The sequence below is a fragment of the Neofelis nebulosa genome, chromosome 1 (genome assembly GCF_028018385.1).
Source record: "Neofelis nebulosa isolate mNeoNeb1 chromosome 1, mNeoNeb1.pri, whole genome shotgun sequence".
In the NCBI taxonomy this organism is placed as follows: Eukaryota; Metazoa; Chordata; class Mammalia; order Carnivora; family Felidae; genus Neofelis; species Neofelis nebulosa.
The window spans coordinates 146,738,090-146,754,626 of record NC_080782.1 but is presented as its reverse complement, the minus strand read 5'-3'; the positions used below and the strand labels follow the sequence as shown (position 1 = coordinate 146,754,626).

The window sequence follows — 16,537 nt, the reverse complement described above, 5'->3', positions numbered from 1 at the left end:
CACAAGACCGCCATCATATCCTGCGCTCTCCCCCTCTCCAAGTTAAATACTCTGACTTCCTGTAATTGCTCCTCCCAGAAGAGTTTTCTCGCTTCCCCACCTTGGGACATGATCCCAACTGTAAGTTCTTCCTAAAGAGGGAGGAACATGTCACTAAGTCTATTTCTCATCTGGACACTATCAAGTATGATGGAATGGATCTCTTGTTCTGGACAAAAACACCACTATTACAGAATAAAAGCCACTATGGCATGCTTTGTAGAAATCCCACAACATTCAACAACCACTCCACAAGTATTTATTAAACATCCACCAAGTACTGTCAGATGAGCTCTTAAAAACAGCCATATCTCATCTTGCTAGACACATACTTCATCTGTATTTCATTCATTCTCCATATGAATCACATATAAAAACCAACCAAGTACTAAGATTAAAAACCCGCAGCAGATACAGGATTTCGTAAAATATGTACATAAGCTCAATCTAATTACAGAAATATTAGTACGTGACTAAAATTCCTCTGAATGTTAAGTACTAATATTTAATAAATACCTGCTATATATTAATATACAAAAAGTGAATTTCTCTTGGTCATTAAGGGATCCCTAATTAGCCAGGGAGGATCTACCAACAGAATATCTCCATTTTATCCGGTAGGTGATTTCAAGCTATTGAAATGTCTCTCCTCCCTCCTCCGTGTGACAGCTAGCTCCTAGCAGGGAGGGAAACATACAAGCGATGACTTCACAATAGGCAGGACCCTCTCTGACCTCATACTCCCTACATCCCCCCACCTACTTCATGCTCCTCTTTTTATATAGGCTTCTAATTTTTTTATGTGTGCGAAATAATCTTCCGAGGAATTCGTGATTACCATTTAAAGTAAAATACATGTTTTTAAAACAGCCTAATACGACTCTTAGAACAAATCCCCTCTTATCCAGTGTCTGATGGAGCACAAGGACACCAACATTGCTCTAAGAGATTCCCCATCACAGTGTGGACCAAAAGGGACAGCATTTGCTAAATGCAAGTAAGGAGGAGGAGACTCTCTTCTGATATGTTTTTTTTAACACATAAGATTAAAAAGTTATTCCTACACTGTAAGAGGGAGAAATAAACACAGTGGCCTAAAGGATCAAAACTAAAACCTCGAAGTCCAACAGTCTGGTGCCCAGAGCCACTCAAGGACTCTCCTCCAAACAAAGGGCGAGCCTAACGTGACACTGCGGTATTTCTACCCAAAGCTCTGCCTCCCCTTGGTCTTCCCTCACTGCTGATTTTGGCCCTGAAATTCTCAGTGGCCCTGTTCCCAATGATTTCAAATTAGTTTTGATCTACCTTAATCCTGCAATGGATGTCCAGAAGAAAGCAACACCATCCCAAAGGGAAACAATTTACACTCTGGCTGCATAATAAGGACTCTGGCTGTATAGACAGATGTGCCACACATCTAGATCTACTTCTGTCATTACGACAGAGTTCCGCCACTATTTAGTTGATATTCAAAATTCTTCTTCTAAAACATGGATTAAAAATGGCTGAAGAGGGGCGCCTGGGTGGCGCAGTCGGTTGGGCATCCGACTTCAGCCAGGTCACGATCTCGCGGTCCGTGAGTTCGAGCCCCGCGTCAGGCTCTGGGCTGATGGCTCGGAGCCTGGAGCCTGTTTCCGATTCTGTGTCTCCCTCTCTCTCTGCCCCTCCCCCGTTCATGCTCTGTCTCTCTCTGTCCCAAAAATAAATAAAAAACATTGAAAAAAAAATGGCTGAAGAAAACAGAATCCTCAGGTAGAGTAAAACGATACCAAATAACCCATCTAAAAAGTCTTTTAGGAGTAGTCACTGTGGAGTCTCATCCTTTAATTGGAATATTTATTTACATATTACCAGAGACAGATGTTTCCCTAGTAAGTACTTCTGGGGTCCATTACTCCATCCCTCATATAAAGGACACCACAGGGTCAGAACATCCCCTAAATACAGTTAACAAGGGGTCTAACACAAAGCTCGTGTTCAATACCCGACTTTTAGTGTGTACCAGGACAGTGAGGAGTTCATTTTGACATTTTCAAAGAGGGAAGGGTTCCTTTACAACTAATTTTAATTAATTCACCTGGAAAGATCAACCCTCAAAGTGGCAACAGTAACTTCCCTTCCACAGACACAGTGGAAACTCCCAGACCCCAAGCTTCTGGCACGTACCTGGTCTGCTAATTCTGTCAATTTTGTCCATGCTAGGAGAGGGGAGCCGGAGTCGAGGACTGCTCTGATTGGAGTTGTCCGATCCCACATCGTTGAAGGAATCGTCGAGTGTCAGCAAGAGTTCTTTTACACACTTATGACAGATACTGTGTTGACAAGGGAGAATCAACGGATGGGTAAAAAGCTCCTTGCATGCGGGGCAAATGAGCTCTCTTTCGATATTCTTAATGGTAACCTGGAGTTGAGGAAAAGAAATCAGAATCAAAATAAGTGCCTGGACCCCATTAAACATGTGTGTTCACCCTTCCAAAAGAATTAAGAATTCAGGTGTTTAATCTGAAGTCCCTTTTTGGCAACGGAATTCCGTACCATCAACCCTCACCCCCCACCTCGTAGAACAGAAGGGACACTTGACATGGTTCAAACTGAAGTATGAGAATAATCAGCACAAAATATGAGGGGCCCATAATACTTCATCTGTTATGAAGTTACTCAAATCATCATGAATTCACTGATTTAGGACATCTGAGAAATCCTACAAGTAGATCACTACAGTAAAAGGGAAGAACATGGCATACTGAGAATGAAACCATGTTCCTCCTGGGCACACTAACTCTGTGGCAAATAACAGGAGCCGGCAAAAGCTGGGTTCGCCAGTATGTTCGTGGAAGCTTCCTTGAAATCTATTTACGAGCTGTACCATCAGCAATTTTCTACATTAAATGTGACCAATTTTCATAGGCTGCAACTATAATGTAGCTAAAATGCTTCATCTCCTGGCGATGAGTATCGAAGTGGTTCTCTTAAAAGCACTTTATGAATATTGAAAGGGTGGGGAGGACTACAAAGCACCATTATTTAAGTGCTCTCCATACTACAGGCGTGCATTATTTTCCACGAGAAACACAGAGTCTCAAAGGTTAGATGACCTCATACCAGTTTTCGCAACCTTTCATATGTAGTTCCTGCGAGCGCGCGCACGCACACACACACACACACACACACACGCGCGCACACACACACACACACACACACACACACACCCCTCCCAAACTGCAGGTGCTATGAATCTATATTCAGCCTCCCTACCATTTTACAGTCAAATCTGAAAGTACTCCTAGACCTCGTGCAATCATTTCAACTACTGGAAACACACAGAACGTCAACATCGAGTTAATTAATTTAGTTTAACTAATTAAAAACGTATTCCCCCTAAAGTGACACTGAGTGCTTTAACAGTCCGTGACAACAGCACCACATTGAAATGCCTTTATCACCGTGGATGGGTCTTTGAAGTGTTTCTTGCTGCATCATTCAATAAATATTTAATAAAAGCCCACATCATGTCACGATTTTTTCAAATTTGGAAGACAGCCACACTTCACGGCAAAGAAAATAGAATATTCACGTCCTATGTCATTTCACCAAGAACGTGACACCCAACTGAGCCTCCAAAATAGATTCAAAGGGGATTATTCTGGGTGTCCAAAATAGGTTCTCATTTGATGGGAGGTTTACCTCCCGCTGGAAGATCTAAAATCATTTCCATCTTCCTGGTCCATAAAGCGATACGTAAGCTTTTTACCCACGACAGATACAAGACAATTCTTATCCAACAGAAAAAATGAGTTTTCCGTTTTTACATCCACCGAGGGAAACACCCTGATTAAGAGAAATGGGATGTGGCGGCTCCCACAATGAAGCTGTCTGAAAATCACTGGGGGTTCGACCGGAAACTAACAAGTTGGAAAGAACTGCCGATCTGACCCTTTCAGACAAAAACACTTTGCACCCCGACAGCTGCCAGGACAAGCCCGCCCCCCGCGCGCAAGCTGGCGAAGCCGGGGAGGAGCCTCTCCGCGCGCCGCGACCGCGAGCCGGGTGGGCCGCGCCCGCGGGGGTCCGGGCGCCGGCTCCGCGACGCTCCGGGACAAAGGACGGCCCGACACGGGCGGGGCATGCGCCCCGCGCCGCGACGGGCACCCGACTCCCGGAGGCGAATGAAGTCTACAGCCTGGACCCCATGAAAGAGCCCCTCCCGGATTGCCCGAGGTGCTCAGGTGGGCGATCGCCGCACCCGAGAGGCGCCCCCTCGCGGGCCCAGGAGACCCGGGATCCGACCCTCCGAGGCGTAGAAAGGGAGCGCCCCGGATTGCGGAACCCGGGGCGCGGAAGGCGAAGAGGAAGCGGGGCCACCACACGCCCGCCCTCGCTCCTCGTGAGGCGAGGCTCCCTCTGGCTCAGGGCCGAGGAGAGAGACCCGGGCGTCCCGGCGAGCCGCCAGGGAAGCGTGAGGTGGAGGCCCCTGTCGCCCACTCACCAGCGTTTCGGAACCATCCCCTTCCATAGTAGCCTCCTGCCAGGTGTCATCAACGGCAGGGTCCAAACAGGCAGGCGGCCCCGGCAGGGTCTGGTGGGCGGGTCCCTGCGGCGGCCGGGAAGCCTGGGTTCGGAGCCAGAGGGCGAGCTGGTCGGCCGGACCCGGCCAGCGGACCGACGCGGCGAGGAGCGGGGCGGGCGAAAGCACACGCGCGGAGAGCCGAGCTGCGCTCCCTGCGACGGCCCGGGAATCCCGCCGCGCGGCCGGCTGCGGCGGCGGCTCCTGCAGACTGCGGCTGGGCTGGCGGCCGCGCGGAGACCGGGGCGCGGACGCCGCCGAGGGGCGGGACCGGGGCGGGGCGGCGCCGTCGCCCGGGCAACAGCGCCCACCGCACAAAGGGGGCGGGGCCGCGGGCGGCGGCGGGGTGGGAGTGCGGCGCGCGCCGAGGTCCGGGCTCCCTCCGCCGTCGCCACCGCCTGGGCCCCGCCCCCTCGGCCGCTCGCCCCTTCCCGGGTGGCCGCCGCCTACGCGGCCAGACGCTGTAGGAAGCCTCGGAGGGGCGGAAGTGAGGGGGCTAGGGAGGCGGAGGGCGGGGCCGGGGCGGGGCCGGGGTGGAGCGGTCGGCAGAGTATCCGCGGACTGCAGCTCTGGCTGCTGGCCGGGCACCGCCCCTCTGCCCTTCATTTTGCTTTCCCTGCGCTTTGGTGAAGCGCGATGTGAGGCATCACCTACAAGCCCCGTTTCCCGACTCTGGACGGCCGGCGGGGGCGAGGGCGGGTCCGGGCCGCCTTCCCGGTGCCATAGCACGGAGCGCCGCAGAACAGAGCGCCGGAGGAGACGACCGGAGCGAGACCCGCCCGTCCCACCCCTTCCCGGGCCGGGGGTTCCCCTAGCGGGTCCCCGTCCCCGCCCGGCTCTTCCTCCTTCTCTTCCGGCCCAATTCGTCGGGTGAACTTCACATCCCCTAACTGGTCACGAATCACTCATATTCTCCTTCTGCTTTGGCACCCCTGGGCGCGGCGCTGGCACACACAACACGTTGTCGCCAAGTGGCGCGGGGTTGGGGTCCAGAGCCGGCGACGCGGGAGCGCCCCTCCCCCGCCCCGGTAGCCGCCCTGCGGCTCCCCCTTGGGGACGCGGGGCGCGGGGCGCCGCGGGTCCGGGGCGGCTCCGGCACCTGCGCACCCTCGCGGTGCCTCGCCTGCTCAGGGACCAGCAGCGCGGGTTTCACCTTCCGCGGCTCTCCAGCGCGTTTCTTCTGTCTCGTTTCACGGCGAACCGAAAACGGGTTAACCTGGGGTGGTTGGAAGCCGTGTTACTGGATCACGCCACTGCCTTCCCAGCCGGCTATTTCCATCCTTACGTAGAGACAGGGAAAACGGGCGCCCTAAACAGCTGGGTGAAGGGACCTTGGAGCTGCAGCAGAGGAATCCCGTTTAGGTTTTGAAATGCTTCCCACGTATTTTCTATTTGGGAGAAGTCTCTCCGTGTGAAAAGTTCCGCCGTCTTCCCACAGCACGGTCAGCAGCGGTAGCCTCTTCTCCAACCCGGCGATTAAATACTGGGGTGGCAGTGTAGACAAGAACAGCAAAGGGCTAGAGCGGTTGTCTTTAGTGGAAAACCCTCAGTTTACAGATGAGGAGGTGTAGAGAGGATGAACGCCTTGCCAAGCAATGCCTGGACTAGTCTGATCCGGATTAATGCCCTGTCTGTGGCCCCGCGTGCTTGAGTTGAGACTGCTTCGTTCCCCCAGGTTGTGAAGCGTCCTAATCAGGAGGGAAATGAGGAAAATAACAAATACCTGCGTAATTTGGTTACCTACATCATGTTCCACACCATGTCCCCATATACTTTTTAAAGACTCAGCCATTAAAAAGCATAAATCAGTGTTTGTTTTTAATACTGTTCTTTGCGTTAAATTATTCTCCTCTGGCTGTAACCTCACATCAGCCCACTTCAATAGCACTTTGGTCCAAAACGAACTAGTTAACTGAGTAAAAGAGATGAGAAGACTTCATTAACATGAGCTAAAGATTAAACTTGTATAGACAATATTTGGCCACAAATAAATTTGAAAGCTCTCCATTATGCAAATCAGACTTCAATGACATAGCATTTTCCACCTGATTCTCAGAGTTCAAATATAATCTTTTTAAAAAATTTTTTAATGTTTATTTTTATTTATTTATTTATTTATTTATTTATTGACAGAGAGAGAGCACGAGCAGGGGAGGGGCAGAGAGAGAGACAGAGACACAGAATCCTAAGCAGACTCCAGGCTCTGAGCTGTCAGCACAGAGCCGGTCATGGGGCTTGAACCCAGGGTTGGGAGATCATGACCTGAACTGAAGTTGGGCTTAACCGACTGAGCCAACCAAGGTGCCCCAAAGTTCAAATATAATCTTAATACATTTGGCAAGAATGTGGAGAAGTAGGTACATTCAAGCTTTTTGTGTGTGACGCTGTAGACTGGTACAGCTTATTGGAAGGGAAATTTTGCACATCCTATCAAAAATGTCAAATGCGTATACCTTTGACTAAGCAATACCACCTTTAAGAATTGTCCTACTGGGGGCGCCTGGGTGTCTCAGTCGGTTGAGCATCCATCTCTTGGACTCTTGATTTCAGCTCAGGTTATAGTCTCAAGCTTGATGGCATCGAGCCAGAGTCAGATTCTGCTTGGGATTCTCTCCTCTCTTTCTGCCCCTCACCTGCTTGTGCACACTGTCTCTTTCAAAATAAATAAACTTAAAAAAAAAATTCCTACTGAAAGACTTGCATGTGTGCACAAAAACATGTACAAACTCCTTGTTCGAACCTTATTTAAAGAAATATCTATATTATCTATCATCCATGATGTACAACCATACCGTAGAATACTGCACAGCAGCTGAAATGAACGTACTGATGAGGAAGGATTTCTAAAAATTGTATTACAAAAGTAAAAAGCAGGGGTGCCTGGGTGCCTCAGTTGCTGGCTCAAAGTCGTCTGACTTCTGCTCAGATCATGATCTCACAGTTCGTGGGTTCAAATCCAGCTTCAGGCTCTGTGCTGACAGCTCAGAGCCTGGAGCCTGCTTCGAATTCTGTGTTTCCCTTGCTCTCTCTGCCCCTCCCTGACTCATTCTCTCTCCCCCCCACCCCCTCTCTCTCTGAATCCAAAGCAGGCTCCAGACTCTGAGCTGTCAGTACAGAACCCGACCTGGGGCTCAAACCCACGAGCTATGAGATCATGACCTGAGCCGAAGTCAGACACCCAACCGACTGAGCCACCCAGGCACTTTTTAATGCAATTTACATAATTAATCCATACAGATTTTGATCCATATTCATTTAAACCATTAACCCATAAATTTTGAAAAGCTTAAGGGGGGAGGGGGTGTATTAGTAGGAAGATAGCCAAATATGAAAACCACCATTCTAAACCATTCTACCCACTTTTCTAGTCATTTGTACCCCACCCTACCCACCCACCCCCCCCTTGGCCCATACATTCTAGCTTCCCACTTACCGAGCATACCAAGATCTCTCCCAGTTCCTCAAGTTAAAATTCTGTGGATTTGGTTGGTTTTTTGTTGTTGTTGTTGTTGTTGTTGTTGTTGTTTTTAAAGCCTCCTCTCTCCTTCCCCTCTACCTCTGGTCAGGCTTCAAATCCTCTGGTTTCTTCTCAGATCCCTGTCCTTTCTCATCCTTACAGCCAATTCCCCTGCCCACCCTGAGTCTCTGCTACCAGTGCCTAGATTACAGAAACAGCCTATCCATTAAGTATTTACAGATGACTTTCCATTCAGGTCTCTCTGTCCTTATTGCTCCATTTGCCACAGGGACAGCGTAAAGCTGTGGTCCTAGACCCTGAGAAGCGTAGTGTAGGACCATAACAGGAGGGGTATATGTGCATGCGAGTGGATTTAAATGTTTGTGTGTTGGGGGACAAGGGTTACAGGAGGGGTGATAAACTTGCAATAATACAAAAGGAGTCTAGTATACCTGAATGCCGTGCATCTTTTCTGCAGACTTTGGGAAGCTTTTGAAGGCTTTTAAGTGGGAAGGACACAAGTGATCTGTATTTTGTTTTTTAAATCATTATTCTCCCGATTTGCATTGCACATACCATCCTGTGGGTACCTACCCCTTCCTAGTTTGGAGTAACCTAGCACCTCCTTTTCCAATACTTTATCTTTTAAATTAATTAATTTTTGAGAGAGAACACAAGTGGAGGACAGGCAGAGAGAGAAGGATTGAGATAGAATCCCAAGCAGCTCCACTCAGCACAGAGCCCAATGCGGGGCTTGAACTCTTGAACCCTGAGATCATGACCTGAGCCAAAACCAAGAGTCAGGCTCTCAATGACTGAGCCTCGCAGGCACCTCTCCAATACTTTCTTTCAAAATATAGGTCAGGGGCGCCTGGTGACTCAGTTGGTTAAGCAACCAACTCTTGGTTTTGGCTCAGGTCGTGATCTCACAGTTGGTGGGACTGAGCCCCACACTGGGCTCTGCACTGACAGCGCAGAGCCTGCTAGAGCCTGCTTGTGATTCTCTGTCTCCCTCTCTCTGCCCCTCCTCCCACTCTCTCTCTCTCAAAATAAATAAACACCAAAAAATTAAAATAAAATACAGGTCAAAGTTCAACACAAGGAAGCCTACTCCATACCTATCACCGCCTCCACCAAGTTCACAGAACTTCAGCACTCTTGCGTACATTATCTCATTCGGTGTTGCTTAATGGCTCTTCTATCACAGAGGCATGAGCTGTCTTGCATCTATATATTTCATCAAGCCCAAAAGGTCAGGGAAGGATGTTGTCAATTTTCCCCTAGTTCAGCTACCAGCAGTTGCCACTCCCAAACACACACACACACACACACCACCACCACCACCACCACCATTCAGGTTTGGTAAAGGAGAGAGGCTCAGTAAGTGTTCATTACCTGACATTTAAAATGTAAACCTGTTACCTTTTAGGCTATCCACTACACTTGACCTGGTTGGTCTCTTTCCATACCGACTCCTAATACCCAACAGGAGATTAAGTTCCTGGCACAGTCAGGTCCTAATGACCATGGTGCATATTTCAGTCAGTGCCGTGCAACACCACTGGCTCTTAATCTGTTTGGTCTGAGATCAAATAGCCAGGGTGCCATTCCATTAACATGTGCTGAACAAGAAGTCACAACTAGGCAATACGGCCACCTCTTCCTCCACCTTGCCCCTTATTGGGGACTCCTAGTCAATGGACAACCTGGGTACAAAATGAAGAGTCCCTAGGAACAAGACAGCAATGACGTAAATCACAGGGCTTCCCAAGAGATTGGCACATGCACTATCTACGCCAGTGGGCATCAAGAGGTTACAGGCAAAGGACAATGAATGGCAGTTATCAATCATTGACCCAAGCCTGTGACAGGCCAAGCTTACCTGTCAGAAAGTGTTTCTATGGGAACAACCTCAGGGGAGAAGAGCCAGGGAGGCCGGAAGTTCAGATGTCCATTGCCCAGCCAACTCCTCCTCATCTTTCCAGCTGCAGATCTAGAGCCTTCTCCCTCCTTGGTCTCGTTTTCATTGATCAGCTCCTGACTCTGAACTCCTTTGGCACTTACAGTCTTTCCGCTCAGTTTAACACGATTACATACTCTCATTTCGTACATGAATGTTTGATGTCTTGTAAGCCTTATCTTCCCTCCCTTTTAAGCTTTTGTCTGTTTGAGAGAAAATCCAATAGACACTTCCCTACTAAACAGCACCAGCCCAGTAATTTGAAATTTGATGAGAAAAACACAGCATCTCTCTGGCAGACATTTTTCCATTAATGGCAGGAGTGAACTGGCTGGTCCCCCTTGGCCAACTTGAGGTGAACAACAATATTTAGACGTTGTTAGCAGGTCCCCTTGGACTACACGTTATTCCTACACTTGGGGTTGCTAGGTTTAGCAAAAACACAGGGCACCCAGATAAGTTTGAATTTCAGACACATAATTAATTTTTTTTAGTGTAAGTATGCTCCATAAATAGCAAGGGACCTACTTCTATTAAAACAATCATTTGTTGGAGCACCTGGGTGGCTCAGTGGGTTAAGCATCTGACTTTGGCTCAGATCATGATCTCACAGTTTGTGGGTTCGAGCCACATGTCGGGCTCTGTGCTGACAGCTGGGAGCCTGGAGCCTGATTCGGATTCTGTGTCTCCCTCTCTCTCTGCCCCTCCCCCACTTGTGTACTCTATCTCTCAAAAATAAACGTTAAAAAAAATTTTTAAAACCAATTATTTGTTGTTTATCAGCAATTCAAATGTGATTCTATATCCTGTATTTTATCTGGCTGGCAACTCCCCATCTCCACTTGTTAGTAATCACAGTTTGGATAAAGGTGTCTCAAAACCAAACTGCTGTCATGGCAGCTAGAGGTAATAACTTTCACTTAACAGCCTACTGTGTGCCAAGAACAGTATTAGGAACTTTCTGTAAAATACTCATTTAATCCTGGCAATAACACTGTGAATAGGTATGATTCCCTTCAGACAGGACAGGGCTCTCCACCTTCAACCAGAGATTAAGTAATACCCTCAAGATCACATGACCAGATACCAAAGAACCTTGAGATTCAAATTTGAGTCTCCCTCCAGCATCCCTATTGCACTGCCCACAGATAAATATACAACATGTAATTCACAGTTGCACAAAAAAATACGATTTAAGCATTATATGGCTAAGTAGTTTAAGATCCTTTTTTTTTCAAATTATCTATTGAACAAAGTAAAAAAAAAAACAGGAAAATTATATTTGTGAAATTAGCTACTTTGCAAATATATTGCTAAAGTCTGAATTTTCTGTTTGCCTTTCCTACCCCCCACAACGCACACATTTCACCCTATCCCAGGATATAAAAAAATATTTTAAAGAATACTTTGCAGTGGACCCAACCTTAGCATTATCACCCAGTTTAGATTTTGGTTGTGTGAGCAAGTACCTATTGAGCCTTCTGAAACAGATCATTTGGTGGTATTTTTGTTTTGGTCCCGGGAGAGGTTTTAAGACTTTCCATTAGTCTAGATTTGAGGATTTTCTAAACCTAATTCTTTCTGAATACAAGTATCTTCTTGTTTCATGGTAAATTTTGTGCTTATGAAAGTTCTTGTAGTTTTTATGCTTTAGAGATGTTCAAAATTAAAAGTAATAATTTACCAGATAATGGAATCATCGCCTGTTTCTCTATCAAAGTTAAATAGTAAGCTTTCCAAAGCTGCTTTTATTCTGCTCAAACTATTATACTCCTTGGAGGTGTCTGAACAGGAACTATTGAACTATGGGAAAAACAAGTAGCATTTTCTAGGGGCGCCTGGATGGCTCAGTTGGTTAAGGGTCCAACTTTGGCTGAGGTCATGATCTCACGGTTCCTGAGTTCGAACCCCACGCCCACGTCAGGCTTTGTGCTGACAGCTCAGAGACTGGAGCCTGCTTCGGATTCTGTTCTCCCTCTCTCTCTCTGCCCTTCCCCTGCTCATGCTCTGCCTCTCTCAAATCTCAAAAATGAATAAACTTTAAAAAAACAAAAACCAAATAGTACTTTCTGACTATTTATACGTAAATATAAATGTGTTAAATTGTCTAAATATAAAGAGGTACCCTAAATATAAATTCTTCCATTTGTATGGACAATTCTTCCACTGTCATCAAATCTTCATTATATGGTTCCAGAGTGTGTGATGGTGTGAAGGGAAAAGGTGAATGAGGATGATAAAAAAAAGTAATAAGCCAAACCCTTCTAGAGCCCAAAAGTTTTGAAAATATTGCTTTGAGTAATCCTGGACGTGGACCACAGATTTGGAAAGGTCTATTTTAGTCCAAAGGGATGAGATACAAAAGAGACAAAAACAAACAAACAAAAGCCCAAAAAGTATCTCCCAGAAGTGGCACAAATGTCTCTGAGAGTGAAATATAAGGCGGTCCATGTACGTTGATTTTTAAGCCTCCTGAGAATTATCACAGGCATCAACTATACTTCCAGGTCATGGTTTGCTGAGCAGAAAGACCACAATGGTAGAGAATCCTGTGTCCATTAAATATTAAAGTCGTCATCACAAGAGAGTGAAATAAGCTGATCAAAATAGGTTGATCAAGTTTGTGATGCAGGTTTTAGGTTACCCTCAGATGAATGTGGCCTCACCCCCCCCCCCACACACACACACATTCAGAGAACACACAATAAGCTAATTTAATTGGAAAGAGACACACAAGACACTGCAGCTCCCAGGAGGAGGGGGGCAGGGTTTTGGAGGTGGGAGTGAAGTGCCATTTTTTTTACTCTGTAAAACTGTGTAAAGTCTGTTACACTCAAACAAGCACGTATTAATGTCGTAAAGCTGTAAAGCCATCAGAGAAAAGCAAAAGCAATTAGAATGACGGTCAAGCTGTTGGTCTCAACTTTGAAGGAAAGGAAGGGAAGGGAAGGGAAGTGTGGTGGGGAGGGCAGTGGAGGAGAGTGATGGGGAGGGGAGTGAAGGGGGCAGGAAGATAATGGGCCTCTGCTCTCCTTTAACTCGGGAGACTTGGTGTCATTAGCGCCATTTCGTAGTATCCTTTACACTATAAGTCTGAACTCCAAAGTGGGGTCTAACTTCCCAAAGGAAAAGAAAGCAAGTGAATCTCAACGGTCTGCTATTCATTGGCTCATGCTCGCAGAGGTATTCAGTGTCCCAATCCTGTGTAATCACACACATAAGTGGGGGCGGGAAGTATGAGGACAGTGGGCAGAGAATAAGCTTGAGGGGAAATGGGTAGGAGACTACTCCTAATCCCCCACCCCCACCCCATCAAAAAAAAAAAAAAAAAAAAAAAAAAAAAAGGCCCAGGGCGGAACTGTCCTGAGTTCTTACAGCAAGAGCCTGCTTCCCAACCTCAGAGATTTTCAGAGAGACACCCACGCCTCTAACCTTGGAAGTCGGTGGAGAACGCTGCTCATGTGCTTGCTGCAGGTGCTTGGCGGGAAGCCTGGTGTACAGGGTCGGCCTAGCGAGCGGGTGAGTGGCTACTGAGCGATGCAGACACCGTGTATGAAGCCAGGTTCTTCTGCTCTCCCCGTTTCATTTCAGAAAGAACAGTGTGAACACGTGGCTCACTCTGAGCGTTTGGTTTTGGTTTTATTGTAAGTGTTAAGGATTCACTAATGGTGCTGCCTTAGTTGCCTATTTGGTGTTTATGGGAAGTTCATCCGTCTGCTTCATAATCACCTGGGGTGTCGACACGCAGATCCCTGGGGCCCGCCCCAGAGCTATTCTCTCAGAACTGCAAGTTTGGGCCTGTACTGAAGGAAAGTATTAGCCAATGAATACAATTCTGATTCCCTCTGAAGAACTCACCTCTCAATCACCCCACTCCTCCCCATCAAGAGCGGTCCATTTATTTTGCAATCAGCAAAAGGCATCCTGCTTCCTCCGCACCCCCAGCCCCCAGAGATCATGGACAGCCTGGATCCTGCGGTGCACTTAAGAAAGCCGGGTTCTGACCCCTTGGCTGCAAGTCTCCTCCTTCCAAGCGGCGCTTCCTTCTTTCTGGCCCTCTCCTTTCCTCCCAGGGTGGGCCCTGCAAGGGGTGGAGCGGGCTGTGGTACGCACCCTAGGCCCAGCGGGTGGCCGAGGTTGAAGCTTCTTGGGCGACAGAAGCTTGGATGTGGTGGCCCGGGTGTTCCCACGCACGCGCCGGAGGCCCCTTCCAGGTGCAGGCTAGAGCCCAGGGTAGAAAGAAAAGTGGAAAGCGGGTCCTCCACGTGTACTTCTGGGCCCCGGGTGTCAACGGTGGGGGGCGGGGGGCGGCCCGAAGCACAGCTTCTATCTTGGAGATGTTAACCAGCATTCTATTTCAAATGAGTGTATTCCGTGTTTGCAGAACGGGAGAGAGAATCCCGGGAGGCGCGCGGTTCCCCCGGGACGCTTTCATCTGGGAGTGCGGGGACCCGCGCCGGCGCGGAGCCTTGGGACTGCCTGCCCTGAAAGCTAAAACCTGGCGCAGTTGGGGCTGGTGAGGTGTGAGCCCGAAGTTTCAGATGCTCACAGCAGGGCTGCGGGATCATCCTCCTTTCTGAAGACTGCGCGCAGGAAGTCCTTCTCTCCCTCATGCCAGCACCTATCGAAATTCCAGGTGCAGAGGGCAAAGGCAGGCGCCGTTTCTCGCTCTCTCTCTCCGGCTGCGACTCCCGGCTGAGCGCGCCTGGCTCAGCTTTGCATTTCCCGACACCACCGGCCGGCAAAGCACTCAGGTGCCTCCCTGGGCAGTTTCTCGGCTGCAGCGCGGAGGCCAGCCTGCCGCCAAGCTTTCTGCCTAGGCTCGGCGCCACCGGGGCCGGCCGAGGGCGTGGTCGCGAGGCAACACCGACGGCGCCAGCCCGGGTTTCGAACGGGCTCCCGGACAGGTGCCTGCCTGAAATCCGGCTCCTTGGCATTCCCCCCACCCCCCACCCCCGGCCTCCCCTGCAAAAGCAGACTGCTTGAAATGCTCTCGGCCTCGGGCAGCGCCTACGGACCTGGAAAGAGGGCTGACAACGCCAAGGGCCTGCGAACTGGGGTTCTGCCTTTTACCCGCCTCACGGTCGCACTGCGCGCTGAACCCGGTCCCGCCTCCCGACTGTCCACCCGCTGGTCCGACCCTCCGCTCCGCTCCGCGCTGCGCGCCTGGATGCTCGAGGTCACCTACTCGAAGTCACCACGACTGGGCAGTCCTGGGGGCGTCGAGGAGCGCCCCCGAAGGCCAACGCCCCGCCCTCCTTTCCATCTCCCGGAGCTGAGCTCGCGCCCCTCGCCGTCCCAGGAGCCCCCGCCGTCGCCCAGCTGGCCAAGTCCCCTTGGCTCATTTCAGAGATGCGGCGCGATAAAGAAAAGGCGACTACTTTGCATTCTGCAGCTGCTGGGACGCCCTGGCTGGGAGCGCGGACCCGGGGTTCCGGCCCCCGCCCTCCGCGGGCGCTGGAAGGGACCGGGACGCCCACAGTGACAGACCAGGTAGTGGCCGGGGTGGGGGCCCAGGCCGCGACACCGCGCGCCCCAGCACTTACCTTGCCTCTGGCTAGCAATTCCATGATGTAGCCAAACTCACTTATCTCCCCCGACTCGGTCATGGTTACGACCCTTCACAAACTCTGGAGGACCCGGACGGGTGCATCGAATTTGTTCTCCCCCCACCCTCTCTTTTTAGTCTGAGTTTTGCCAAGCGCCGCTCCAGGATGCGGTTAACGAGGCAAAACCAGCAAGCTCGGGGAAAAGCCCAAAGCGGGGTTGGGCGGGCTCGAGGCCCGAGAGGGATCCGGGCGGCCGCGTCCTGGGCTCTGGGTGCAGCGGCAGGGGCAGGGCGGAGTATCTGAACAAACCAGGGCGGCGGCGGCGGCAGTGAAATGCACACCAGGCGGAGCCCCGCGCCGAGGCCCCGCCTCCTCGGGGGTCGCGGCCCGCGCGCCTCCAGCCCGGGGTCGAGCGGCTGCGGAGACAAACAGCGACACAAAAGCGGGTCCGCTCCCGGCGTGGCGCGGTCCCAGCCCAACGACACCCCCCCTCCGCCCTCGGGATGGTGAGAGCTGTGCCTCCTCGGATGCCGGGGAAGGTGGCCTTCCGGAGCTCCTGGCGCGAGGACTGGGGGAAAAAAAAAAAAAAAAAACCATCACACTGTCTGGAGGTGCGAGGGCAGAGAGGATGAATGCAGAGGAGGCAACAACAAAGGATCAGGCTGCCAGCGCCGGAAAAAAAAAAAAAAAAAATAGTGAGAGCCCAGAAAATGGCAACGCCGCATCTCAAGTCAACCTTCCTGAAACCCAATAGGTAACAAAGACCAAGCCCAGCGCTTCCGAGATGAGAACAAATACAAGGATTGTATTTTAAGCACTCTAAGTGTGCAAGGGCGATTGTATCTCTATATCCTCCTGATACTCGACTTTCCCATAATTTAAAAAAAAAAAGCATCATTTTTGCCAGCACTGCATGAACACCCTTAGTTACGACTCACTCACTTTTCCAACAATTTGTTTCATTACCC

General features: G+C 49.8%; 1 protein-coding gene and 1 pseudogene across 2 annotated transcripts in view; both read right to left on the bottom strand.

Moving 5' to 3' along the window:
• TRIM36 (tripartite motif containing 36) overlaps positions 1 to 4,857 on the bottom strand; it is a 33,192-nt gene extending 28,335 nt beyond the window's left edge. The window contains exons 1-2 of one of the 2 annotated variants that reach the window (XM_058738729.1): positions 4,526 to 4,857; positions 2,206 to 2,440 (exon numbers count right to left, since the gene is read on the bottom strand). In XM_058738729.1, coding sequence (XP_058594712.1) covers positions 2,206 to 2,440; positions 4,526 to 4,552 — 262 coding nt within the window. In that variant the 5' untranslated portion in view covers positions 4,553 to 4,857. The remainder of the gene's footprint in view (positions 1 to 2,205; positions 2,441 to 4,525) is intronic. The other variant, XM_058738737.1, reaches the window with a different exon arrangement.
• Positions 4,858 to 5,961: 1,104 nt separating this feature from the next.
• On the bottom strand, positions 5,962 to 15,838 carry LOC131517061 (E3 ubiquitin-protein ligase TRIM36-like; annotated as a pseudogene).
• Positions 15,839 to 16,537: the final 699 nt, after the last annotated feature.